This window comes from Alternaria triticimaculans, assembly GCF_023758025.1.
Source record: "Alternaria triticimaculans strain BMP 0046 chromosome Unknown scaffold_3, whole genome shotgun sequence".
Lineage (NCBI taxonomy): Eukaryota > Fungi > Ascomycota > Dothideomycetes > Pleosporales > Pleosporaceae > Alternaria > Alternaria triticimaculans.
In genome coordinates this window covers 2224351-2251147 of record NW_026055960.1, presented here as the reverse complement: position 1 = coordinate 2251147, position 26797 = coordinate 2224351, and the positions used below count along the sequence as shown (strand labels likewise).

Genomic DNA, 26797 nt, shown 5'->3' with positions numbered 1-26797 from the left:
TGGGATCTGAGATGCTGGATGTCCGAATGTCCGAGGGGGTTGAAGGGTGGGATCGTGTTGTTCTTCAGCCACGTGATGGTCTTTGGGAAAACCTCGGGGCTCGACACGCCTAGGAAGGTGCTATGGGTTATCAACTTCTAAGGTTGGTAGCGACTGCCACTTGACCACGTGCCTTCTATTAACGATAGTCGGCTCTTCTAACGTATTGCTTGAGCATATACCTCCGTTTTGTTGTGGACAGTATCGGTTGGTGCATCCTACTCCCATTGCACGCTACTCCCAGTGCACGCGATCAGCCTGTAGCTTGTACCATACGAAACTCCTAAGCATGTAGAACGATTTCGGCGTGGGCAAAATGTACTACCATGCGACTCCCACACTCAGCACGGCGTCGCCGAAACCACCTAGGCTGATGCGAGCCATCGAAAAGCTCGAAGAGGTATACGAGTCCGGGAAAAATCGAGGCTGGCGCGATGCCTTCAGCGCGCAAGAGGCATGTACAAGCGCATGACCATGCAAGTTGTTGCCAACGGTAGTGGGATTGGCAAGCCGAAGCTCACAGCTGAGCCTTGAGGCAGGGAAGCTGGCGGTTGAGGTATGTTATAAGCAGCCCGACGGTTTACTCGATGTCATCGAGTAAACTGGACATGGCGGCCGCTGAGTGGCTGGGGCGGCGCCCCGTTATACCCCACATTGCCTTTATCTCCCTACCGCAGAACCGCTATCCCTTCCCTGCCATAGCACCCCAGCTAACCATCCCAAGCGAACGCAGAGACGCAACCTCGAACCATCATGGCGTCGGATGCTGCAAGATAGAGAGTTTCTCCGGGCCCAGGGACGTGGTGACATGTTTCTATCGAGTCAAAGAGTAGCGAAATTTCTGTCCGCAGGGCTCCTATCGCGGAGATAGCTGTGCAGACGTGCATGGTCCCCAAGACATCTGTACACACCCTGGATGGGCACGCGATACCGTTGTTACGATGGCGCTGCGTCATCCGCGGAAATCCACCCACTTGTCTTGCCATCCTTCACACGCCCAGAACCCAAATTCTGCAAAGTCTGCATCTTCATCCTCGGAGACTATGCAGGGTGCAGATGCGAATCACACGGGGCTGGTCGTCGGGAGTTTTCGTGGCGCAATTGCAGCGAGCATCTTGGTGGAGCTCACCGCGTGGGCTATCGCAACTCGAAGATAAGGCTACCGGAACGGGCCTACCAGTCAACCACCACAACCATGAAGCGTTCCGATGCGGAGGCACTTTAGCACCTAGGCGTGGAGTGGACCCAGGGTAGATCTTGAGGTGCGCGAAGTCGTTCCTGATATTTAAGATGGGGCGTGCCCCAGATGGGAACCTCAGCATCGTCAACATTCGCTCATGCAGTAGTGCGCCTATCTAATCACCTCTTTCATAACTCACAACTACTCTCAGACGCCACCCATCGTGGATCCTGAACGTCAGCCACTCCTCCACCAACAACCCTCACCAAGACCAGGCGTACCAAGACCTTCACTCGCTTCTGACAGCACCCCACGTCATCCGAGCGGGGATCTTGAATCCTACCAAGCAGCGGCTTCGAGCAGCCGAAGCGAAAGCTTCATAAGGCCTGTTGCAACCTCGACACTACATCATTCCAGCGACGAAGGTTTCTTCTCCTACAGCCTGATCATGGAGAAAGTCAAGAACTCAAAGGTCGCATACTGGGCCGATAAGCTCGCCGTGGAGAGCGAACCCAACCTCACCACAGCGCAGCTTATGCTCTTCAACCACGATTTGAAGCCTGTCGAGCCGGAGCGTCGTCAATGGGGTGCTTGGAATTTCGTGGGCTTTTGGGTCGGTACGTCGAACATTTTCCCAAGCAACGACAGACTTAGGCTAATACTGCGCAGCCGACTCCTTCAACATCAACACCTGGATGATCTCGTCCGCAAACATCGTTGACGGTCTTTCATGGTGGCAATCTTGGATATGTGTCTGGGTATGGAAATCGATATCAACTAGACCGGCATTCGCTGATTTGACTGATAGCTTGGCTACTCCATCGCTGCCTGCTTTGTCTGCATGACTGGCCGTATCGGCGCAACATACCACATCTCTTTCCCCGTTGTCAACCGTTCATCTTTCGGTATCTGGGGAGCATTATGGCCCGTTTTCAACCGTGCAGCCATGGCCAGTATCTGGTACGGCGTACAAGCATGGATTGGCGGTACTTGTGTTCGCCTCATGATTCGCGCCATCTGGAACAACTGGAGAGACTCTGAGGGCCCCGGTACAGGTGGCATCACCAACGGCATCCCCAGCTCCGGCACGACCACCGTCGCCTTTGTGTCCTTTTTCCTCTTCTGGGCTGGATCGCTACCCTTCATCTACCCGCCAGTACACAAGATCCGCCACCTGTTTACCGTAAAGGCCTATGTTGTTCCGACTGCTGGCGTCGCCTTCTTCATCTGGGCCGTCGTTCGTGCGAAGGGATTGGGCCCGATTGTTCACCAACAAGGTACACTCAGCGGATCTGCGCTTGGTTGGATGATGGTCCGCGGAATCATGAGTGCCATTGCGAACTTCGCTACCTTGATCGTCAATGACCCTGATTTCGCCCGTTTTGCGAAGAAGCCATCGAACGCCTTCCTTCCGCAACTGCTCACTATCCCCATTGGATTTGCCATCACCTCGTTCATCGGTATCATCGTCTCATCGTCGTCCACTGTGATTTTCGGCGAGGCTATCTGGGATCCTTTGAAGTTGCTCGAGTCTTTCCTGGATGAGGGGGGCTCAGCGCAACGTTTCGGTGTCTTCTGCATCGCCGCAGCCTTCGCGCTCGCCCAACTCGGAACCAACATCGCAGCGAACTCCATCAGTGCCGGAACTGACATGACAGCACTTGCACCCCGATGGATCAGTATCAGACGTGGTGGATACATCTGTGCGCTCGTCGGCCTCGTCATGTGCCCATGGAACCTCCTCTCCGACACCAACAACTTCACAACCTACCTCTCTGCCTACTCCGTCTTCCTTTCCTCCATTGCGGGTGTCATGATCTGTGACTACTACATCGTCCGAAAAGGCTACCTCCAGATCAAGGACCTATACTCTGGAAAGAAGACTGGTCCTTACTACTACACCCTTGGATTCCACTGGCGCGGCTACGCAGCTTACATTGCTGGTATCCTCATCAACGTCGTCGGGTTTGCAGGAGCTATCGGTCGCGACGTACCCATTGGTGCGAAGCGCATCTATGACCTCAACTTCTTTGCTGGCTTCTTGGTCGCAAGCATTACATACTGGGCGCTGTGCAAGATCAGCCCTATCCCGGCGACCAGCGACGTCTGGATGGAAGTCGGCGACGAGATCACGGACATCAGTGTCGCCTACACCGATAGCGATGCTGATCGTTACGATGAAGAAATCATGCACGGAGCAGACGGAAAGGGGGTTGAAGCGTCGAAGAACTTTTAGATCATCTGTTGTTAGTACGCTGGAGGTGCTTATGTTTTTCCTTGCAAAGTTTGGACAGGGTGAGAGATACCAGACCACGCCTTGGGTCACAGTCGTTTTCGCAATGAATTCCCACTTTATGATCTTGCTCTTTGCACTCTCTGTGTCATGTGGAGTTGATGAAACTCGCGGAGTGCTAAGAAAGGCCCGTTGGCAGGTGCGCCCAGCTAGCGTGAAGGCTAGCGCCTCCGCCTGGTGCTTGTGCTGACACCTGCAGTGCTCTTTCATGACTTCCATCACTTTTAACATCGCTTCCATGATGTCATCGGGGGTCCTTGCTAGGTACTCCACAGATGGCAGGTCGCATTCAACCACGCCTCGCTGTTACGAAGTGCACCCAGACGCATCCTGCACGTGGCATTCACACCTCAGGCAGGTGCCGGTCCTTAGCACGATTGCGCAGCCAACATCAACCTCGCCATCTAAGGTGACTAGGAAGATGCTTCTCATCTTATAGTGTGAGGCTCACCCGACAAAAATTTCTTACAAACAAAGCCAATACGCCATTGTACGAGTACTGGCTGGGTGCTTAGATCATTCGTCGCTGCACTCATTCGCAGCGAGCACCTGAAGCGACATCCCTATTAAAACTTCTCTCCACTGCCACCGACGCCTCTTCCGCTTCCCATGTGGCTTGCTTCTGCATATTCCAGAACATCGTCGCTTACACGACAAAACATGCGCCATTCACCTTGTGCCTCATCACGCCGTACATCCCCACCTTCGCGTGCAAATTAAACATCCGGGGTACCGCTCGCGGTCCCATCATCTTCTCGATCTGGCTCGGGACCCAAGAGCCGACATGGAGGCTCGCTCGCTAGCGAAGCACGTATAGTGTTGTGCAGCCAATGGTGTTTAACCGGTCCGGGCACAGCATCTTTGTATATTACGTGGATATTGAGGTAGTACTATCGCGTTTATGTGAAGTGGGCGCGACAAGACTTGTCAGGAAGAGGTGAGTGGTGGGCTGTAGTAATGTGATCATGAGGGATATTGGACGGTGGAGGTGGGCGTAGAGGTAGGGCGATGCTGCAACGACGCGAGTATATAAGGCTGGGGTGCAGACGGGATGGAGATCATATCTCACCTCGAAACATACGTTTTTTTGCCTTCAATATGCTGTTCTCAAACGTCTTCTTACCCACAGCGCTCCTCGCAGCCCAAGCCGCAGCCCACGGCGCCGTTACCAGCTATGTCATCGACGGAGTGACATATCCAGGGTAAGCCATCCCTCAACTTCAGCACTACCATCAAGACTAGTACCTAACCTTCACCTCAGATACGAAGGCTTCTCGCCTTCCTCACCCAAGACCATCCAACGCCAATGGTCTGACTACAACCCCACCATGAGCGTCAACGACAAGAAGGTTATGTGCAACGGCGGCACCTCAGCCGATCTCTCCGCCAAGGTAGCAGCCGGCGGGAAGATTCGCGCAAACTGGAAGCAATGGACCCACGAACAAGGGCCTGTGATGGTCTGGATGTACAAGTGCGCTGGCGACTTTAAGAGCTGTGATGGTTCTGGAAAGAAGTGGTTCAAGGTACACACATCATCAAGTCTGATACATCCAAGTCTCCTACTAACGACGCTGGCTAGATCGATCAAGAAGGCATGACCGCACCTCCCCTCTCGGGCCGCAGCTGGGGCACCGCCAAGGTCCTCAAGAACTTGTACTGGGAGTCCAAGGTCCCTGCGTCCCTCGCACCGGGCAACTACCTCGTTCGTCACGAGCTTCTTGCTCTTCACCAGGCCAACTCACCTCAGTTTTATGCTGAGTGCGCACAAATCGAAGTCACGGGTTCTGGCAGTGTTTCTCCGAGTGGTGACTACTTGGCGAACATTCCTGGATACGCGGCGCAGAGTGACCCAGGAATCATGGTTGACACATATGGTAGCAAGGCTACTACGTATACTTGCCCTGGACCCAATGTGTGGACTGGATAGGTTGTTGGTAGAAGGTGTGAGGTGTAAGGAAGGGGTAGGTGGACGGTGGAGGATGAAATCCGACTGGTGGTTTGGTATGTACATAGCTATAAGTCTTCAATGCACACTATATCCAACACCAACATCTCAGTCCTCTCTACGAACCCCGTTCTTCTCTCACGCGCCAACCCATCCCTCACCCCTGTCTTTCCTTTCTCTGATAACCCTCCCAACTTCCATCGCAATGGACTTGTACAAGCCCTTGGCCATTTTCCCATGTTCGCCAGCTTGTCCCTCGACCAACACCTTGTTCTCGTGCACCAGGAGCATCGCATACTGATCATGACCCCGGAGAGAGGTCAACACGTCGATCTTTCCATAGTCCTTCAGCGAAAGGCTGGGAGGAAAGCGGTTGTTTATGGCGAGGAAAGATAGGTTCTCTGGCTTTCGTGTTAGGGAAACATGAGTCGGAACGGGGCGGGAGATTGCGCACCTATGCTCTTTTCCAGCCACACATCACCATCATCTTCGTCATCATCATCGTCGTCGTCGTAGATGATAAAATAACGTGAGAATGCCGATTTGAGTTCGACTGCGACTTGCGATTGTGCGAAAGTGGGCTTCGGGCGGGAATCTATTACTCCCAGCAGCACTCTCAATTCTGATACCAAGGACCTTGGAGATGATGGTCGATTGGGATCTGCAGTTGGGCCTGTAGTGAGGGCGCTTTCGCCGGGTGTTATGGCTTTGCCGTTCGTCATGTTGGAGTTTTGATGAGATGTCGTAGTTAGCTGTATGCCTTAGGAACGTATGCGGCGGTGCGATTTGTAGGTTTTTAGCTGAATTGTCGAGGTGTTGGTGCGGGCAGGCGTATTTGTATGTTTTTTCAAAGGGTTAGAAGTGTAGTGTGACTTAGATACGTGAACCTTGGGACACTGGGAAGAAGTTTGTAGAGTTCCCATACTTATCATTCGAGACCATATAATTGTTCATGGGTCGTATGAATTGCGGAAGGTGTGGTTGGCCCGTCGTCTCTGGGGCGTGGAAGACATAACCTGGCTACTCTCGCTTCCTGAACATCTCTCCCAAGGTTCGCATAGCGACAGCCAGACATCAAGCGCTGGATGTTATATATAAGCGAAGTGTGCACTCACCATCAGTCCTCGCTTTTTCGAAACCAACAAGCCTTCTGGTGCATCAATCTACAACACCAAGCTATGATTTTAACTACGATATGCGTCTTGTGTATGCTCCCTCCCACGACCATGCTGGGATACGTCGCCCTCTCCATGGGTATTGGAAAAGAAGAGAAACCCTCGGAATCCATGAAAAGCCCACTGAAGTCGCCATCTGCTTCAACCGAGTCAGCGGAGGAAGTCGCAGAGCGCGAAGATACTAGGCTATGGCATGCCAACGGTACGTTGGTTCCAACTCCACTTTAATGAGAGCGAAATCAACTAACAAGATACAGATCGCAAATATCTGTCGCTACAAGACATCTCCATTGGATTCAACGAGCTCTTGCTCCGGGTCTCTAAATCCGATGTTAGCTTGACCAGTGAGCATCTCCCTCATCAACATGACACGCTCATTCATTTCCCTCGCTTAGCCTAATTCAAACATTGTGTATGTTTACTGACTCCTTGAACAGCAAACATGGCCTGGCTGTACAAGCAAGGCTACTTCCCTCAGCTGGATATCAGATCGGACGTGTATTTTCGTTTGCGGAGGATGGATAGTCGCCCTGCGCGCGACAGCACATACGTCATGTATCTTGTCGTTGATGATAAGATTATACTTGAGGGCAGGGGTATAGGAAAAGAGAAAGCGTTTCGTGATCTGTATTTGGAGGTTTCGCAGATGGTGACTGAAGCTGTGGACAGGATTGGGGAGTCGGAAACAGCATGGGAAGAGGAGAATCGTTTGGAGTAGAAATGTACGAAATTTCTGGGATGTTAATGCGATCCTGTTTGCTGTCAATGCTCTGTACTCTCTCTCTCGCAGGTATGGCGATTTCGATAGCTGATACGCGCAAAGTGAGATTTTGACTGAAGTCTCGCATTTCATGTTGAAGTGTGCGCCTAGGTGCCTGTATCCCATGCATCCATCCCTCCCCCAAACTGCTTCCCGCACGTCTACTCTTCAGTAAATTCGGCGTACTCCTCCTTGGTCATGGTCTTGCCGCTTGGCTCTCCAGACACGGTGATCTTGGCGATCCACGCCTCGCCCTCGGGGTCCTTGTTGACATTGCCTGGAGTCTGCTCCAGCGCTGAGTTGACTTCCGCGACGGTGCCAGAGATGGGTGTGAGGATGTCTGAGGCAGACTTGACTGACTCGACAGCACCAATGGCGTCGCCTTCGCTAACATCCATTTCGATCTGGGGAAGCTCGATGTAGACGACGTCGCCGAGGGCCTTTGCAGCGTATTCGGAGATACCTAGGGTGCCTACGCGATGTGTCAGTCACAGAACGCTTGGACAGTAAGGGCGTATGGGGATGTGGGGATGTGGGGGAGGGTGCGCATACATGTCTTGCCGTCTGCAGACATCTCAATCCACTCATGGTCCTCGGTGTACTTCTTCTCCTTCACTGCCCTCAGTCAGCACCCATGCTCGCCTCTCAATTGCTTCTCAGAGCTTCAGATGTGCGTACGTGCGGCAGATACCGAGAATAACCGTGGCTTCTGAGCCGCCTGCTGCCACCTCTGGCAGACGAATGGTGATGGCCTCTTCGCGGCGGCGGAGGTGAATTGGCGCGCAGCGCGTGCGATTGAAGTCCGGGCAGCCATTGTAGCAGATTGTGTGTGGGTTGTGAAGCTTCAAGTTGCGGGCGCTGGAAAGGTGATAACACGCGCCAAGACATTGGTGGAGCTCCTCCGCGATTACGGAAAGGTTGGCCGCATTCGAACACTTTTCGCGACGGAAGGCACCACGGCAGCAACACCACGGCGCAAACGAGGCAAGATGCTGTACGAGATGATCGGAGTGGTATGAGGAGCGTCGCATTGATCACAAAAGTACATGCTAACAAGCGCAGGTACGGCCCGGCCGCCTCTCTGAAGTTAAAGAGTAAATTCGCCCTCCAACATCCCCAGCCAAACGCTGACCCGACATGTTCCAGAATCGCCAAAACCGCCGGAAAGATTGTCCTCGACCAACAAGGCGTAGTCCGCGGCGTCTCCAACTGGGGCACCTTCCTCCTTCCCAAGCCAGCGAAGAAGCTGCAAACCACACACCACTACGGCCACCACTTCATCATGCGCTTCGATGCGAGTGCCCGCGCACAGCACGCTTTACGCCGAACCATGAGCTTGGACCCTCGTTTGATAAGATACAGCGTCGTGAAGATGGGCACCAAGTTTGAGGAGATCAAGGACGTGCCAGGAACAGCCAACTTCAGGTGATGGCATCATGAGTGGGTGTCCAGAAGAGACGGATGGATTACAATGACGGAATGTATCATATGGTGTACATGGGTCTCTATCCTTATACAGGCTGCATTGTTACGGCGTTTGGGTTATCTACGATACACTAGAGACGTCATGCCGGTTGAGGTGTGTTGGCACGCGAATCAATTCTTCAACCGACACTGTCTCGGTCAATCTTCGTGCTTTTTGCACTTGCACGCACTGCCACAGAGACAACGCAGTGCTCTAGGCATCGGTGTTGCTTGGCACAGCGATGTCGCTAGTCTCACTTCATTCATCGCGGCTCATGGTTGAGCGCTCTCGCTACCGCTTCCTCTTGGCGACATGTGTGGGGTCCATGGCTCGCTCCTTCGTTGTTTGTCCATCATCACTCACGCATTTCATCAGAACATTCAACCTATCCTGCAACCCGTCACCACTTACAACATTGCCATGATGGGGTTTTTCGATCTGCCTCGAGAGTTACGGGATGAGATTTATACCTACTATGCGGCCCAGGATGGCGGCTATCTCTATAACCAGCGCACGCGCAGGTTACGCGCAGCCAACGGCGCTCCTATCGATCTCTCATTCCTGCAAACCTGCAGTCGAGTAGCTCACGAGTTGAGACCGGTCATCTTTCAAACAAATACCGTCACTTTCCGGACGGGATGGGTCGACCGTGAGACGAGCGATAGAGCCGCGTCCTTTGCAACTGCTCTGGAATGGATCTATACAATGTCCGCATACCAACTATGCAGGGTTCGTAAAGACATCACCGACGATATGATTGAGCGTGCCGGAGTGGACTTTCCCGAGTGTGTTCCCCTGCTTCACCGCCTTCGCGGAGGTCATGCTAGGATTCCACCGGTGCCCGTGCATATGGTGCATGACTGGAGACTCTGGCGTCATTCACCTTCTACTCATCGTAGATTTATCAAGTTTATGCTGGCCCTGGAGAAGGGGACGAAGAGGTGGTGGGAGCTTTGGAAAGTTGACGAGGTCCTCGGGCAGCGACCTGAACAACCGAATGTCGCATCACTGCTCCCTGAGATTCCTGACCCTTGGGTGATACCCAACGCAGAAGATATCGCCTCGCTGAAAGAACAATGCATCTCTTGGAGTTCGCCAAAGAGATCCGGTCCCATGTGTGTCGACGGTCCCACCAAGCGCTACTTTTCCGCAGCTGCGCTTGCCATACAATTTCTCAATGGTCTAGACCCGAGCGTTCTATCTATTATCCGGAACATCGTGCTTGATGAAGTCCATGCCAGCGTAGCAAGACCAGAGTGCCATGGTCTGGGTCTGGTCAGCATAATGCAACACTATCCACGCATCAGTATATGTCGCCAAGTGGATACAAAGACTACCGCCATCGCAATCGCCATGACAGGCAACGTCGGTCAGCCCTGTTTCGAGGAACTTGTAAGTTGCTACAAAGATGGGCGAACCTGGGATATCGATGGAGATATAGACCGAGTGCGCGTCTCTCAGGCCTTCATACGGTGGTTCGAGGAAGCTGTGGCTCTTTCATCGAGATTGTCTCCCGATCGATTTTCTGTGACCTTTCACTCCAGAAACACTGCAAGTACGCTCGCTCTCCTTGAGCAAATGCTCGAGGATGCCAGATGGCAAAGAGCAATCGAACCGCTCGCTCCACGTCCCGTAAGCCCGCTTAGTCTCATGGACAGTTGCTGCTTCTTTTCTGAATCGTTCACACGCGTTATGCGAGAGATACAACAAGGCGAGGGGAATGTTCGTTTCGACCTAGTCGACTTGAGCGTCTGTGATAGCAACAGGGCAATCCCAGTCGACCAGGAAAGCACGCCGGCGCAGATAGGAGAGAATTGGATGGCACATTTCCAGGGCACGTATGTCGAGCCGTCGCCGTACGCCGGCCGCAAGGACTTGCTGCAGGAGTACATGGAGGACGAGGTGCAGGACTGACCATTGCGCATCACATGTCATTTCACTGGCTACAGGGGAATTGCGCTATGTTGACGCGTTCACCAACGCGGGACCCTGGAACCCTACCTAGGTAGGAACCTCGGGAGCACCGAGACGCGTGAGCACGTGATTGGTGCCTGATCCTGTCGCCGCTAGTGGCCCACGCCATTCCAAGGTTTCGGCTTCCACCATTTTGCGACCAACAATCCAACGGAAATCGCATTTTTGGGAAGCTGGGAAGGTACGTCGTCGCCATGCGGTTCGCCCACGTCGAGGTGCCCGCCGAGGTTGTCGGTATCATTGCACACCATCTATTCTGCCTCGAGGGTATGCGGGAAACGTGGAAGCAGCGTCTCGTCTGCACCACTTTTGCGAGCGCTATCAAAGACGACATACTTCTTTACCAGACGGCAGAGTTACGGTACGCAGATAGGCGCTGGTGTGGTAGGATTATGTCGCATTTAATGCCAGAATGGCTCTACTACCGAGTCAAGAAGCCTGTCAACAGTATGAGCAGCTTGTCGGTACGTAAATTTAGCGCTGTTACGTGGGACCTTTTACTCATTCTTTTACTAATCCCAATACTAGGCCAACATCTTGGGCACACACTCATACCTTTGTCAAGAGTTGGACATTGCCAACGACAAGAAGGAGAAGAAGCTTCTTGATGTATGCGCCGTAATGGCACAAACGATAACCTTCCCTGACCTCTACTACACTATACGGTACCCAGATCCTCCAGAGAGCTATTGCGATCTACATCATCAATGGTGCAAAACCGCCTTTTCTTCAGGGCTCACATCCGAGGAGAAGGTTGCCGCGGCAACAGCGCTTGGTGACTACGAGATGCGCGAAGATCTACTACCACAACTCGGAGAACACGACATGGCGATTCGACGTATGAGTCCGCTTCTTGCAGCAGTGGTTACAGACGATCAAGACACCTTACAACTGATCTTGGATCATGCGAAGCGCCGGCAGGGAAAGAGTACTCTCGAGAGCCTCTACATACCTTATGCTTTCAGGCTTGCGATACACCAGCACTCTGCCGGTACTGTCGGTCGACTCACAGAGTTTCTGGAGAGGTCGTACCATGATCACAAAGGCGTGAGGGATGTGTACGTGCAGAGTCTGCGAGAAGCTGTGAAATTCGTCCAGCCTCCGAACGCGGAGATAGTACGCCAGATAGTGCTACACTCTCCACGTGGGCCAAAAGTCACTACAGACGTCTTTCTTTATGCCTGCAAGGCACATAGTCTAGACATTGTCAGAGTCTTGCTATCAGAAGGACAAGTAGACGTCAATAAGGGGTCCGCTCAAAATCTGCCACTCCATATCGCTATCAAGACCGCGGACGACGACACTGCTATTATCGGAGCAGTTCTTGACGCTGGCGCCGACATCAACAAGACGGACTACCCGACTACCAAGCCGAAAAAGTACTGTGGGGCACCAGCCCAGAATGAAAGTCCGCTGGAGTTCGCCGCCGCTCACTCGATGGCTGCAGTCAAGTATCTTCTTCAGCGAGGCGCTGTCGTGCGTCACATCGACCTTTGGTACACGATATCGGAACCAGAGCCGTACAACGCTTTGCGAGACGCCAGAATGAAGCAAAGTGGAGATAAGGTCCCGACGTTCATGGAGAGCCAGAACAGAATGGAGCAGGACGAGGAGGCATATCTGCAGAGCGAGGAGGATAGGCTCGAGAAGTTGCGAAGGAAACATCGGATTTGATGTGTTTGCCGGGAGGCCGGACAGGAACGCTGCAAACATATATCTGAATTTCTGCCTCTCGAGTACAGGTGACCTTTCTACCTTTACCTGGCCGTATTATCGCCCCTCAGAACGTGTTCTCTCACCAAGAGCGAGAACATGGCGCTAGCGCCACGCTAGAGCAGTATATCTAGCACCCCAACTACTATACTCCTCCTCCAATCTTCTCTTCATTCTCATCCCTTGATACCGATAACTGTGAGTCGATCTCACTACAAAGACATGACCACGAAACATACATTGGCAAGTGGCCAGCCTACCAAGGTACCCCAGTCGCCTCAACCTTACATCAAAGCCAAAATGAGCACCTCACAGACCAAGAACATTAAAACGTCACCACCAATGGTATCTGCGGCCATGTCACTCCTCGACTTCCCTGTGGAAGTGTTTGAGAACGTCGTTCATGAGCTAGTCTCTATCGCTGGCGTTAACGAGGCCTGGAAGCTCCGTGGGGTCTGTGGTGAGTAAAGCGGTGGTGAGGTCTCATATTACGAATTGAAGCTGACCGAGTGTAGGCACACTCAGGTTAGCTATAACATACGACATCTTCGCCAAGCGGACCTTGAAAGACCTCACCTACATGTCGAACGACCTGTTGCGCCACAATCTTGGCCTCTATGTCTACTATCGTAGCAAGGTACCCTTGGATGTACACCCATACCTACCCGAAAGAATCAACGACATGATCAGCTATCTTTCAGAACAGATGGGAATTGTCACGGAGAGTGAGAAAGAAGGGTTGCGAAGAGACCTATGCGACAGACTAGGTGCTGACACTACGAACGACGAGATGATACGCGCTTTGCGAGGCTATGGGAGCAGAAAAGGCTTGAAACCTGAATACCTCGGCACCCCTTTCGGAGCAATTGATCAGCTTGTGGCTGCGTCAATCCTCGGAAAACTTGGACTCATTAAAACGGCGATGGAATCACTGCGCAGCTACGATACTCATCCCGTCTTCGGAGGTGTTCTCTTGCGGGCGACTGCAGAGGGACAAGCTTCTGTAGTCAAAGTCATACTGGAACAGCTAGACGCGGTCTTGCAAGGTTCTGTCGAAGCCCAGCGCATACGAATGGTCGTCCAGCAAGACCCATTCGCTTGTCGAGAATGGGAAATAACCGAGTTCAACATTTCATGGGCCATAATGGCCGCCGTTGAGCATTCCCGTGTAGATTTACTTACTATACTGTCCACGTGGTACAAGCAAGCAGGGTTCACGTTCTTGAAAGCTGAGTACAACACTTTTCTCGACACAGCCATCCGCAAGTCGAGTCTGGCGGTATTCCAGCGTGTATTAGACGTTCCTTATATCAAGAGAAAGACGACGAATCCTATCACCTCCTCACAGCTTTCCCTGGCATGCGCAAAAGGACGCCAAGACATCGTCAAGCTATGCGTAGAGGAAGACCTCATTGAGACAGCGGCAGCGACCTGTGCGATGATTTCAGGCATCAACTCAAACAACCCCGAAATCGTCAATTTACTCATACGGGCTGGCGCTGACGTCAACTATCCGACGCCATACTACTCTACGATAAGGCTAGCCTTAAAAGTGGCAATGCATAAGAAGAACCCGTCCATCATCCAAGCTCTGATTGACGCAGGTGCACACCTACCAAACATTGCATGCTGGTCAAAGCATGAGGCTACATATGAGATTCTGCGACATGCCAAGATCAAGAACGACGGTGGGCACGTCCTGGAATACAAGTATTTCAAGAAAATGCAGAGGGCAGAGATTGAGAAACTTGGAGCTGAGGGTGACAATGTCGCATCACCCTGACTTGTAGGGCCTCGTAGATGTATGTCTCTACCGCGGCTATTCATCGCTCACTGGAGCTTGTAGATGGGCCAGTTACCTTTGCCACACAAATTGGCTGGCGAGTTCGGTATTTTGCATGCGTTCAGAAGTTTGTTTCCTTCCCTTCAAGTTTCACGAAACCACACTGTAATTATCTAAAAGTTACTTTCTCTTGCTCAAACTCATGGCTGCCTGATACCTATGACGGCCTATTTCGTCATCAAATCGCGCTCGCCTCGAATTGCAGTTGCCAGGGCGATACATAAGTCGAGGTGACCGAAGATTGTGACTGCCTTTACCTCTGTCTGGACCAAGAAAGCTTGGCACACAGGCCCTTTCCCTATTGAGGCAACCCACTCTGCTTTCTTCCTTTCTCCACCGCACTGTGTCGCGACTGCAACGACTGAAACCACTACGTAAATAACCCCCGTCGGCTTGATTGCGATATGTACTAACATGAGCCAGATTCGAGAAGTGACGAGCTTGGAGTAACGACTTCAGTCACTGCGATGGACTTGCTCGACTTTCCGCCTGAGATCTTCAAGCGCATCGTCCACTGCCTCGTCAGCGACGCTGGTGTGGCCGAGTCTTGGAAGATGCGTCGCGTGTGCCGTAAGTTCCCCATCGCCTTGGTTGCATGTGCAGTCAATGCTGATCATTGTATAGGCACATTTGATCAAGAGATCAGCGAGAATGTTCTAGCTGTACAACCTGCAGAGGCATTCCTTAATTCGCCCGATCTCCGCGTACTCAAGAACAAAGAGAACTTGAAGTACTACCTCGCCTATCACGTTAAGACTCCGCGAGATGTTCTACCGGAGCTTCCCGCCAAGATACTTAAGATGGTCGAATATGCTACCAAGATACTCGAGGATACGGACAATCTTCATGATCGCAACATCCTTCTGGAAGTCTGTGCTGTGGTTGCGCACACGTGTCGAGATCCATTCACCTTCCTCTGGAGGTACAACCACGCTTCGGTCAGGTGGCGCAACTTTCCTTCCTATTACCAAGAGAGACATTACAAGCATGGGCGCGAAGGACTAAGCGGAGACATCTCGATCCACGACCAGCTCATTGTAGCGATAAATGTAGGTACCCATGACACAGTCGCAGAATTACTGCCCCAGGTTCCTGCGTCACTCCCGCTGGGAGCTTTTCGCGACCCGATGGTAGCTTGCGTTCTGCACAACGACAAGAAGACGATCGCGATGATTATGAAGGGCCTGGATCAACACAAGTCCAAGAGGTTCAAGAGAAACCAGTTATTCACGTACGGTTCTCTATTCAGGATGTGTGACGCTATGACGCTAGCTATCATGGATGACCGCCTTGACATGGTAAACCTACTACTTGGCTATTTCTGCCAGTACCTAACCCTTTCTGACGCCACATACTTCTCTGGGTGGATTCTTCGTGCTATTTCCTCACAACGCAGCGAGGTTCTCAGAGCTCTTCTCCAAGCCGAACCACTCGCGAAGCCCTTACAGGTCCACTCGGTTATCTTCGAACAGGGTCTCAAGACCGGTAACTCCACTATTGTTAGCACACTGATCAAGTTTGGAAAGATGGAGCTAGATTCCAGCATTCTCCGGGGGGCGGGACTGGCGGCTGCAATAAGAGCAGGCGGAAGTTCAATCATTCGCGCCATGATCGAAGCTGGTGCAAACATTGATCTTGTCATGGACAACCACTGCTTGAGACATCGCGGTGCCATTACACCCCTGGAGTACGCCATTCATCTCAAGAAATACGACGCGGTAGTCTGCTTGATCGAATGCGGAGCGAAGGTTCCTCCTATCAGCACTTGGCCGACATCGAAAAAGATGCGTAACGTCATGCAGAACGCTGTCACCAAACAGAAGATAACTACCAAGTAAAAGCACTGCCGCGCTGTTACTGTATTGCAATCTCTGGTACATCCTTGGGTTAATACGCAACTGATGGAAATCTGCAGCATGGAAAGCAAGAGGTACCTTGTCACTGGTGCACGTCAAACATGGCAATGATATGCGGTGGGTCAAGGGCGCAGGGGTATACTTTGGTACTATGAGTTGCAGATGGGCAGACTATGCGAGTACACATGGTGCAAGCGTATCTAGTTGGTAAGGCTTCAAGTAGCGAGGGTCACACACCCACCATCATCGCTGAAGGCCTAGCACAGAATTACCCCTAGAACTATTCCATTCCATTTCCACCACTGTACAGACCAACGTTCCCATATCCTGACGCCTGACATGCCTAGTAGAAGGATACATTATCTTGGAAGCTGTTTACTTGTTAAGATCTGATATTATGTATGCAGCAAACCCTACTTATGTGCCACGAATTCGAGCCACTTCTCGTAATTGTGGCAGTGAATGTGACCAAACTCTTCAGCGCTTGGGCCTACCGTAGGCAGGGCGAAGGCCTTTCACACGAACACCTTAATGTGGCACTAGCGCGCTGTTTAGCGTCTCTGACAAAGTGTAAACCCCAGCCACTAGCTCCTCCACATATCACTCCATCTTCCAACGACCCTGTCGCCGTATACGACATCAACCGAGCGCAAGAACAACTCAACATGGCGCAACTTCTGGATCTACCCACGGAGATATTCCAAAACGTCATCCACTCGCTCAACTCTGAACACCCCAGGGCCACTTGGAAACTTCGAAGCGTATGTCACACTTTCGCCGCTGAAATCAAGCATGACCTGCTCAGCAATCAGCCCAAACATATCGTTGGATTGATCCCGGGAGTCATCACTGCCAACATCACAACGTATGTACTTGCCCATCTGAACAAGCCCGCCGATGTCGACAACCGGCTACTCAATACGATCCACCGAATGATTGACTATCTGGTTTCGGAACTCTCAATCCCGAAAGGAAAGCGGAAGGAGACTGAGACCCGCATGGTTGAAGGCCTTGTCCGAGTCACTGGTCCTGACGAAGTAATGTATATGATGATGAATTGGAGGCGTTCCTACCGTCACCCGGCCATTCAGTTGAGGAACAATCCAGAAAACGGCGCGGACATTCACCACTGGGAGAAGATCGTAGCGGCTATGTCGACTCAGGCGATTGACTTGATTCGCCCTCTGCTAGCGCAAATGCCTCCCGCGATTTGGTCTCCTTACACGACCTTCGGCAAAGGCCCTCTGGTGATGGCTGTGACTTCGAAACAAGACGAGCTTTTCGATGCAGTCTTACACCACCTGAATAACCTCAAGAAGTCGGTCAAACGTGATACTCTAGGTTCTTACAACTACAACTTTGCAGAAGCGATTTGCTCCGCTATCCGGGCTGGCAATACACGCTTCGTGGATGAGCTTGTCAAGTTCCGCCAGACAATTTTCCGCAGGGTTGAGAAGCGCACGTACAACGGGTGGCTCGAGATCGGCATCGAGAACGGAAACACAGACGTAGTAGAGTCTATTCTACGCCTGAATCCATCAGGCAGCCTGGTCAATAATCGCCTCTTCACAATTGCTTGTCGTACCGGTAACGTTAACATGGTCAACTTGCTTCTGGACGACGAAGAATTGGAAATCAACGACGGAACCCTTTTCACCAACTTCCTCTGCTGCGCCATCAAGGTCAGCGACATCCCGGTCGTCGCCGCGGTCCTGGATGCAGGTGCAGATGTCAATGGCGCCTATCCTAGGTATCAGCGGTCGACAAAGACGGTTTCGCCGATGGAAGTTGCTCTCAACCGAAACAGCAAGGAGTTACTGGAATTGCTCATGAGCAGGGGAGCCACAATGCCGCCTCGGGCGCGCTGGCCCAAGACCAAGATGCTATACACCATGATCCGCGAGGTCGCGATCGCGAACGGGGCAACAGACATTCCCGCATACAGCATTTCACTGAGGCGAGGTCTCGATGAGATTTGATGGAGCTGTTCATGAGGTGCTAGCGGTAGATCTGTTGTGAGGTGGGTGGTATGAGAGGCAGCTCAGAGACGATCGAATGGGAGATTTTCTGGTCTCTTTCTGGTCTCGTAATGTTATCGTGCGATGGATGGCGTGTAATAGGATGAATTTGATGCGAAAATTATCCACATTATTGACGAAGCTAATGCCGCCGTGTCCTAAACGCCTGTACCAAAGGCATTGTCGCATACGTCGCGTGCAATTTCAGTGGACGCGCAATCGTACACGGAAAATTCTCACGCAAAATGATAAGTAGGCATAGCGCATCTCATACAGGCAAAGATGTGAAGGATGAGGACCGCATGGCGTCGTTGCTGCGTGTAGTGTGCGCGTGGCGGAGCCGCGAAATGGAGGTGCGATGCGTCGAGAAGGCCCGGGGCGATGTACCTCGGTACTTCATCGAATCATACGATACATTGACCCCTGCAGTAGCGAGGGACAGGAAGCTGCCGGTTATATTCTCAGTTCCTCTGTTGCAGCTCTATAGTTGAATATTCGTGACTGCAATGCTGCGACAGCTGGGCTCACTCACCGCGCGATGGATCGAGCCGGGCCTAGTGGTATCCATCGATGCAAGGCACGAAACGCGCGTGGTTGGAACGGCGCCGGCGCGGACGGGTCTGACGTCACAAGGGGACGAAACGCCGGCAAAACGGCAGCAATGATCGCAAACTCTCTGACGCCGCAGAAGGAACGTTAGGGATGCGGAGCAGGACGTCCGTGATAGGCTGAAGATAAGACGATGGAAGCTGCTGGACAATGCCCAGCGATGAAGGCTGTTGGAAGGGATAGCTTCGGGGGTCTGCGCATACACCCCGCTTCTGTCCATCTCGTCTACTTTGAGCCGAAACCTCTTTTTCCACTTCATCCAACGTCCCATTCATTGCTCTATTGGGTTATTATATCTTACAACTCGTTCCTTAATACCACATGTGCTGGAAGGGTTGCAACGCATAGTATCTCCTACTGACGTACTGCAACTGGCAACGTGGAACGCTCGATTTTTGTCAAGAAGCGACTGCAGCCAGCCATGAACCATGTCGTTCAAGAGGGAGCGCGAGGAGACTCCGGACCTCCTCTCAAGACAAGATTCACTGTCGCCGGACAACAAGCGCGTGAAAGTTGAGGTCTATCAGCTCGATTTCGGAGAACACAAAGGCCGCACCCTTGAGGACCTCTCCGACGAAGACTTAGCAAGAATAGCAGACGACGATGCCTTGGTGAACTCAAAACCTGGTCTACGTGAGGCTCTCATTCATTGGGCGAATAACATCTACAAGATCGATAGTGAATTTGGCGGCTATTACAACGGTTGCAAACTTGGTGAAGCACCGATTTCATGGATCAATTCCTGGATCTACGCCACCGGTGGGCACAAACACACTTACACCCGGATAGCTCTCAAATTTCACTTCCTCGATAGAGAGCCAGAAATGCCGGGCTCAAAGTGGGTCTTCACCTATGGAAAGCACGTTGGAAAAAGCTTCGACGAGATCGATGACGACTATCTACCTGTACCATACGACCAATGGACCAAGGACCAAGGGATAGGAACCAAGCAAAATCCCAAAGACTTCGACCCCAGAAATCCCTGCAGGGAAGACGGCACAAGGATCTTTGACAACCGCGGCAAAGACGATGTAGCCGACGCGCTGGTGTATAATGAGCGTATGAAGCTGAGAAAGCTTCTTCGAGATCATCCCAATGCTCCTAATTATCGCATGCCATGGTATCAGAACTACTGCAGAGGCCAACACATCAGAGACGTTGATCTCGACGAGGTTCTGCGCATCCATAACAAGCTCGACAACAAGCGAGTCTGGGGTGATGAGTACGACAAAGATCTCTGGGCTGCAGTGAAATGGCGCGTCATTAAGCACCACCTCGTTAGATGGAACTGGAGAGGACATTGCGAGAGGGTAAACGGGAGATGTGTCTGGATTCCAGAAGATCTAGGTCCATATTTGTACCCGTCTACTGAGATTGAAGTCTCAGACGAGCCCTATATACCCCGGTTCTAGGTACGTAGTCACAATGGGAAGAAAACGGCCAAGTCATTTCAGATTGGACGCGACATCAAAAGATGAGCATGGAATACGTTGCGCTACCACCTCATACGGGGGAAAAGCTTAACAGGTCTGCAGACTACACTAACATGTGTACATGCAAAGTGGGTGTGTTAACATCGATGTAGACCCCAGGGTGTTCACTTTTTCCCTAGGTTGACGTGCTACAAGCGGACGCGGGCGGTGTGTCGCCGCCGTATCACGTGCCTGACACCGGTGTTTGCAGCACGCTCATTGGTTGCCTAGGTGGTCAATGAATACACAACTTGGTAAAGCTGAAAAGTTTATCGCGAACCTTTCAACCGTCGTCAAAAGCCTTTGTTACCCGCCATCCTGGCGTAACTTCGAAGAGAAGTGAGTCACCCCATGCACGTCAGTTCATCGTACGCCTTGGCTAACTGCTTTAGCAATTTGACATCGCCAACGGAACCCGCCCGGAACTTTTGTCGCGATGGATCTTCCGCCGACAGTGATCGAAGAGAAGCTGAGAGAAGTGGTCAGCGAGCTGTCCCCGGACATCCTTCGACATGACCTCCGCTCCATCAACGACCTCCCTGACGAGCTGCTGCTTGAGATAGCCAGATACCTTGAGGGCGACAACCCGACACTTGGCAACCTGAATCGGACATCGCGTCGCTTCAAAGCCATCGGTGATGAGCTCTTATATCGGACGATCAGCTTGCCTCGCACTCGAGGTGACAGTGTCATGTACCTCGTGCGCACCATCGTTGAAAGACCGGAACTGAGAAGCAAGATCCGTCAACTGACGCTTTCCACGACTAGCTGGCGTATCGACATCAATGGTGACACTGTGGTAGTCGGAAGCATATTTACCAAAACACGCCCAGCGACATCTCGCGACGAGCTTGGAGCTTTGTTGCTACAGATATCTCAGGGCCTCAATGGTCTGAGCATTCTCGGGTCGGGGGGCCCGTTTCAGAGCATGGAAGAGATAGATTGGCGGTGCACTCTCTTACTCGGTCGGCTGAACTCGCTAGCTGGATTGCTTCTTGCTCTTTGCGACAATCTTGACATGCTTTGTATGGGCAACTATCTCCGGGACGATCTGGATTTACCCGCTTTCGACGTCGTTCGCTCGCTTTATGGTCTCAATAGCGATTTGATGCAGCAACCACCAAGCCGCTGGTCGGGCTTCGAGCAATTCCACAACGTCAAGCGCCTGAGAGTCTCCGGTATGACCATCGACATACTGAGATTCCCATTCATCTCCCTTCAAGTCCTCGAGATCGACCTCTCGCGGGAGTACTTTAGTGAGCATCTGCCCACTCCGGAGCATGTCTTCTTCGGCAACAGATCAACTCGGTGCCTTTCACCCCGCTGTGCCAACCTCCATACACTCATCATACGAAGCGACTGGAATGAACTAAACGATAACGCCCATATGAGTCATGGCTACCAGCTTCCTATCCTGCTACAAGACTTCGCTGGATCTACCATCACCCGTCTAGAGATACTTTTCATGAGGAGCCCGACTGTTGTTAAGCAGTGGCTGGGTACTTTTGAGCATATCGCGCGTGCTCTGAGTGAGGACACAGATGTATCTGCAAGCCTGCAGTTCATCAAAATCGACTACGAGGAATCTGATCACTTCGATCCCAAGCGTTGTTTCGGTGGTTGTACGAACCTGCACAGCTTCAGCTCGTTCCGTAAGTTGACGAAGATGGAGGTTCTGCAAGGTGTACTTGTATTCGAGGCCCGCAATACGTTCGGTGAGCTGCACTACTTTCGCGGTATTATACCTCCTCCAAGCCTCGAGTCGCTCACCGTAATATGTCCTACCAAGGCTATTCTTACATGGCTCAACATGATAGTCGAGCGCAAGACGGAGGTGCCAGCCCTGAATAAGATCGTGCTTTTGTGCAGGTGTGGCTACGGTGCTGGACCTGAGGAGCTCGAAGGCGACGTCTCGACATACGTTTTCGCGCAGCTGAACGACCTTGGTATCGATGTGCGTGTGGTTGAAGAGACACCAGGAGCATTCGCGGCTCTAGCTCGGAGGGAAGGCTCAGTGTGGGAGGCGGATTGGGCCGAAGATGGATGGGTGGATGGATTATTCGGTCAGGATTGGGGTTGAAGAGACAGCCTTCGACACTCTGGTTTGTGATGTTGGTGTCGCATCGCGCACACTTGTTTCTTATCCGGGTAAACACGGAGCAGACCTGAATTCTCTTTTAAGAATGTCTGAAATCTCACGATACCTCTACAAGCTCGATCGTCGCTCCCGCGCTCCGCACTGTAGGTTCCAAGCATGTTTTACTCAGGCGTGCGGCCAGCAAATTTGCAAGTGTAGTGCTCATTCGTTGGGTAATCACCGGTGTTTATAGTAGTCTAGATGTATTGTAACCCCATCACGTCGTATTGCGACTACCTGCCCGCCTTCTCCACGATCAGTCATCCCCAAAAGTAACGTAGATGGACCCACAGTCACTACTTCAATACTTGCTGCCTCAGCCTGACTAACTCGTGTTGACAATCGTATAGTTCATTAAAATGAGTATATAAGAGCAAGTGGGTATCGTGAAGAAATCGTCTAAGTCTAGTGTAGCCCTCTACCAGTATGAAAAAGGTCGTTAAACAAAATGAAAGCAGTGTATCCTCCCTAGTACGAGGAAGATCGGACCAAGCCTCGCAGCTCGGCACCCGAAGGTTGTGTAGTGTATTGGCGTCAAGGGTCGTCAAGTAATGGCCTTTTGCCATTGTCACATCTGCATGTGTTCAACACATCGCCCCGCTATCCCTTCCGTGTAGCGCCTTTGTACTTCTCTCGCTCAGAGTATCCGGCTCGACGCTGATCTGGATATCCGTCTTCTTCATTACATTCCCCATCGGTAGCGCTGTTGTACCATCGTTGTCCATTCGGAGATGCGCCGAGTGACCGAATCGAGAATTCCGTGTAAGATCTCCTGTGTCGTCCTTCAAGGCGGCGCTTCCGGATATATCGTGCGACTCAGCATTCGCATCGAAGCCCCTCGTTGCGAATGCGATAAGTTGATTGAGGACCTCGAATTCGAGCTTGAGCTTGATGGCGTATGCGAGTGTCTTCCAGCTGGTTTGGATTTCGTACAGGCCTATGTACTGTAGGACCAGGATCGTGACGTCGAGCAAGATGACCACCGTGTTGACGAGGATGAGATGGTTGAAGACCCGCTTCGCGCGTGGGCCTCGGAAGGCGGCCGAGCTGCGCATGAGGGCGAAGGTGCGATAGATATAGAGACCGCTTATGAGGCACTCTTGGAAGACGAACCAGGTAACCTGGAAGATCTCCCACTTCTCGTAGATCTGTAGCCACCTCTTGGGATTCGGTGAATTCGAGCCAGCGAAAAGCGCAGTCGCCCCTCCTTGCACGATTATGCAAGCTGCTATGATCATGCAGAGCAACCACCAATCTCTCTTTCCAGAACTGATGAGGTGTAGGCGTGACCAGAGTACGATGGATTGGCCAGTGATCATGAGCATACCCCCGCCACACGCCAAGGCGATCTCCAGCGGGGCCGAGTCGGATATCCCATAGTTGCGGATGAAGTACCCAAAGGCATGTATGGCTATACCGACCGAGGCTGCAATGAGCGTGTAAAAGTACACGCCGTGATAGGTGCGAAAGAGGCGGAAGATCTTGACGAAGACCTCGAGGGTATGGGAGACGGCGAGGGCGAGGAAGACAATGACGATAAGAGAGGTCTTGTGAGACAGCGTATGGTTCGTGGTCATACCTTCCACCCGATCGGATATTTGGGAAGCCATTGTCGGTGTTGGGTGCGATATTGTCCCGTGGTGTGGTTGGCTTCAGTTACGAGGTCGCCGAACGCCAGTCACGAGCAGGGAACGGCGCGCAGTCTCCTCTTCAAGGGACGTAAGATCACTCTTCCTGGGGCTGACGCCACAAGTAGTCTGCCTCATTTTACAGTCAACCAGCCGCCAAGAAACTCTGCACCTCTCGATTCACTACCCTGCATCCCGGTTCCTGGTTAGGCAATAATCCTCACTGGTCGCAAACGCGATCTACGTCAACTCGGCAGGGCACAGACACCCAGAAACGTGTCCTCGTGACCCAAATGAAGAGACTAAAACGCAGCCTTGTTTCCGAAACGCGGTAGAGAACGTGGCGGGCTGCAAGAATCCTCGGGGCTGGCCCCACGGGGGAGATGTCACCCTGCTAAAGGAAATGAGACAAAGGCCTAAAACTGCGTATATCCTTGTAGCCATAGAGCAACGGCAACGTTATACCGCTCGCGTCAGGTGAACGTTGCTTGACATCGCGCGCAATCGGATGGTGTTGTTGTTAAGGTTGAATGAGCTTGCAGACACAGGCCTCGAATGCGTTCTCCGGCAAACGGTTTCTATGATGTTGTTCACTCCGCGCTAGGTGACAAGCCCGGCGAGCAGCGCTCTGATCAGGTCGGGCAGGTTGAGAGTGCGATGTGAATGACTATGAGCCCAGGTTTATCGCGTGATGCAGGATTCCGAGTCAAAGATACGCTCGCACGACGTGAGTGGAATAATTGATGGTGAAAGAGTGCCGCTCGGTAGGTGGGCGGAAAGTGGCCGCCACGTTTTCGTGAGGGCTGGAAAGTCGAGCTAGGCACGTCATCGAGAGCACGTGCGCACGCGTTTCCCCCCGGGCGAGGTCACATACTGGGCCCCGCTTAAACACCACTGGGCACCTCATCTCCTCCATCCTTAATTGTCATCAAGCGCACTTTCTTGAGAACTTTCGTTACCCGTACCATCAGCCACGCATCGATGTGTGGCTTTCGATCGGTTCCATCTGAAAACTTCTGATCTTCACGCGTAAGTCTTTTGCAGGGCACATAGACCGACGAGTTTCATCCGGCTCATTCATGAGACGGCTCATAATCTCTAGTGAAGAATGGTCCACGCGTGTGGCCAGAACAGAAGACCGTGCCGCGGTGTTAATCGCATTTGCGAGCGAAGCTGAGTACCTCTAGATGCGACGGCCGTCGCGCATCGTAGCCGCGGTAGCTTCCATGAACACCAATCTCGTCCACGCAGGCATCATCTCCATGTCGAGTGATGAGGTACACAACAGTGAAAGCTGGAATGCAGAGTTTCGTCTCCATGGTAACGAGTCTACTACGCAAATGAGACCGCCCAGCGCCATCGAGGACCAGATCGTTGGTCTCTGCATCATCATTCACCATCAGAGCCCAGACTCCCTTATGCGCATAGTGATCTGGGTTGATTCACCCCGCTCTACCTACTGATGATCTCTGCCAGAGTACTAGATTTTATTCACTCACATCCGATAGTTTCACGCTCTTTTCAGGCACGAGTCACTGGCAGCGATAGGACGCTGTTGTAGGTTTACAAGTGGTCTAGACGATTATTTAACCCTTCTCGCTTGCTCTCTTTCGTATTAACACGACTTGCAACTCCAGCAACATCAAGCTTCGACATCCGATTTGACAAGAGCTCATTCGATACAAGTCACCGCGATGTCTACTACTTCAGAACAGTCCAAGGGCAGCCGCCCTACGAAGAGCAATAACTTCCGTCGCCGTAACGGTCCCAACACAAAGGCCTACGTCAATACCCTCTCGCCCGCGGGCCAAGTCAACAAAGTCTTAACAGACATGGCAAACCTGAACGGCGGCAATCACCTCCGCAACTGGTCAGCATCCGCGCGCAAGGAGCTAGCCCCTAACATCACCATCAAAGTGGAGGTTTTAGACCCCAACGGCAACAAAGTGAACGTCAACATGCCCAAGCTAGCCTTCTTCGCTGCTTCATCGGCTTTCCGCCAGCACTTAGAGGCTAACCCAGATGATACCTGGGTCAAGTTCTGCCACAAGGACGTCTCTCTCAATTCTATGCGGACGATCGCGAAGTGGCTGCGGACAATCTGTACTGACCAGCAGTACACTGATATTTCCATACCCAAGGACATCAAGAAGGGTCTAGAGTTACGTCTTGCTGCGCAGGTGCTGGGGATGACGCAGTACACGTCTCAGATCATCAAAGGTTACATATGCAGCCTCATCTACCGTCCCGTGGAGGCACAGGAATTGGTCCTGGTGGCTGAGCTAACGCGCAAGGAAACGGTAGAAGATCCTATCGTGGATGCTTTAGCCAACTACGTCGCTTACCTGTGTCGGTACCATCTTGTCAGCAGGAACATAGAAGACCAATACCTGGCCGTCCTTGCCGGGGGTAAATGTGCGAAGCTGTTGGATGCCGTGAAAGACCACAAGATTCGAGCTATCGCGCAGAACGGATGGAAGGCTATATGCCCTCGGCCACTGACGGAGGCTTAGAGTCATAATTAATTTCATCGTTCATCGTAGTAGCCTTACATTAGTTTGACAAAGCTTCTGTTTTCGTTACCACTGACGGTACATTCGTAACCAAGACATGGCAACCAACGTGATAACGCCAGCCGATAAAAAGTGTGAGCAATGACCAGTATTTTGTAAGATTGAACAAGCACCCAT

The 26797-nt window shown here is 52.1% G+C and overlaps 12 protein-coding genes across 12 annotated transcripts; 10 read left to right on the top strand and 2 right to left on the bottom strand.

Moving 5' to 3' along the window:
* Window positions 1–1667: 1667 nt before the first annotated feature.
* J4E78_003450 (uncharacterized protein) lies at window positions 1668–3455 on the top strand (the record flags this gene model as incomplete). Its single annotated transcript, XM_049364090.1, has 3 exons — window positions 1668–1836; window positions 1889–1977; window positions 2028–3455. 3 exons carry the CDS (start codon window positions 1668–1670, stop codon window positions 3453–3455), a joined length of 1686 nt encoding a protein of 561 aa, XP_049224755.1.
* A 1155-nt stretch (window positions 3456–4610) lies between these two features.
* Window positions 4611–5439, top strand: J4E78_003449 (uncharacterized protein; the record flags this gene model as incomplete). Its single annotated transcript, XM_049364089.1, has 3 exons — window positions 4611–4714; window positions 4774–5035; window positions 5092–5439. 3 exons carry the CDS (start codon window positions 4611–4613, stop codon window positions 5437–5439), a joined length of 714 nt encoding a protein of 237 aa, XP_049224754.1.
* Window positions 5440–6683: 1244 nt separating this feature from the next.
* J4E78_003448 (uncharacterized protein) lies at window positions 6684–7350 on the top strand (the record flags this gene model as incomplete). The annotated part of the gene is made up of 3 exons (XM_049364088.1): window positions 6684–6834; window positions 6890–6976; window positions 7070–7350. The coding sequence occupies 3 exons, from the start codon at window positions 6684–6686 to the stop codon at window positions 7348–7350; spliced, it is 519 nt and encodes a 172-aa protein (XP_049224753.1).
* Window positions 7351–7553: 203 nt separating this feature from the next.
* J4E78_003447 (uncharacterized protein) lies at window positions 7554–8206 on the bottom strand (the record flags this gene model as incomplete). The annotated part of the gene is made up of 3 exons (XM_049364087.1): window positions 7554–7864; window positions 7945–8007; window positions 8071–8206. 3 exons carry the CDS (start codon window positions 8204–8206, stop codon window positions 7554–7556), a joined length of 510 nt encoding a protein of 169 aa, XP_049224752.1.
* A 175-nt stretch (window positions 8207–8381) lies between these two features.
* J4E78_003446 (uncharacterized protein) lies at window positions 8382–8821 on the top strand (the record flags this gene model as incomplete). Its single annotated transcript, XM_049364086.1, has 3 exons — window positions 8382–8405; window positions 8455–8486; window positions 8539–8821. 3 exons carry the CDS (start codon window positions 8382–8384, stop codon window positions 8819–8821), a joined length of 339 nt encoding a protein of 112 aa, XP_049224751.1.
* Window positions 8822–11025: 2204 nt separating this feature from the next.
* Window positions 11026–12505, top strand: J4E78_003445 (uncharacterized protein; the record flags this gene model as incomplete). Its single annotated transcript, XM_049364085.1, has 2 exons — window positions 11026–11295; window positions 11360–12505. The coding sequence occupies 2 exons, from the start codon at window positions 11026–11028 to the stop codon at window positions 12503–12505; spliced, it is 1416 nt and encodes a 471-aa protein (XP_049224750.1).
* Window positions 12506–12844: 339 nt separating this feature from the next.
* J4E78_003444 (uncharacterized protein) lies at window positions 12845–16225 on the top strand (the record flags this gene model as incomplete). The annotated part of the gene is made up of 4 exons (XM_049364084.1): window positions 12845–13004; window positions 13060–14304; window positions 14811–14957; window positions 15012–16225. 4 exons carry the CDS (start codon window positions 12845–12847, stop codon window positions 16223–16225), a joined length of 2766 nt encoding a protein of 921 aa, XP_049224749.1.
* A 683-nt stretch (window positions 16226–16908) lies between these two features.
* Window positions 16909–18222, top strand: J4E78_003443 (uncharacterized protein; the record flags this gene model as incomplete). Its single annotated transcript, XM_049364083.1, has 1 exon — window positions 16909–18222. One exon carries the CDS (start codon window positions 16909–16911, stop codon window positions 18220–18222), a length of 1314 nt encoding a protein of 437 aa, XP_049224748.1.
* A 1076-nt stretch (window positions 18223–19298) lies between these two features.
* Window positions 19299–20282, top strand: J4E78_003442 (uncharacterized protein; the record flags this gene model as incomplete). The annotated part of the gene is made up of 1 exon (XM_049364082.1): window positions 19299–20282. The coding sequence occupies one exon, from the start codon at window positions 19299–19301 to the stop codon at window positions 20280–20282; it is 984 nt and encodes a 327-aa protein (XP_049224747.1).
* A 496-nt stretch (window positions 20283–20778) lies between these two features.
* On the top strand, window positions 20779–22422 carry J4E78_003441 (uncharacterized protein; the record flags this gene model as incomplete). Its single annotated transcript, XM_049364081.1, has 1 exon — window positions 20779–22422. The coding sequence occupies one exon, from the start codon at window positions 20779–20781 to the stop codon at window positions 22420–22422; it is 1644 nt and encodes a 547-aa protein (XP_049224746.1).
* A 641-nt stretch (window positions 22423–23063) lies between these two features.
* On the bottom strand, window positions 23064–24089 carry J4E78_003440 (uncharacterized protein; the record flags this gene model as incomplete). The annotated part of the gene is made up of 1 exon (XM_049364080.1): window positions 23064–24089. One exon carries the CDS (start codon window positions 24087–24089, stop codon window positions 23064–23066), a length of 1026 nt encoding a protein of 341 aa, XP_049224745.1.
* Window positions 24090–25801: 1712 nt separating this feature from the next.
* J4E78_003439 (uncharacterized protein) lies at window positions 25802–26620 on the top strand (the record flags this gene model as incomplete). The annotated part of the gene is made up of 1 exon (XM_049364079.1): window positions 25802–26620. One exon carries the CDS (start codon window positions 25802–25804, stop codon window positions 26618–26620), a length of 819 nt encoding a protein of 272 aa, XP_049224744.1.
* Between the last annotated feature and the right edge of the window lie 177 nt (window positions 26621–26797).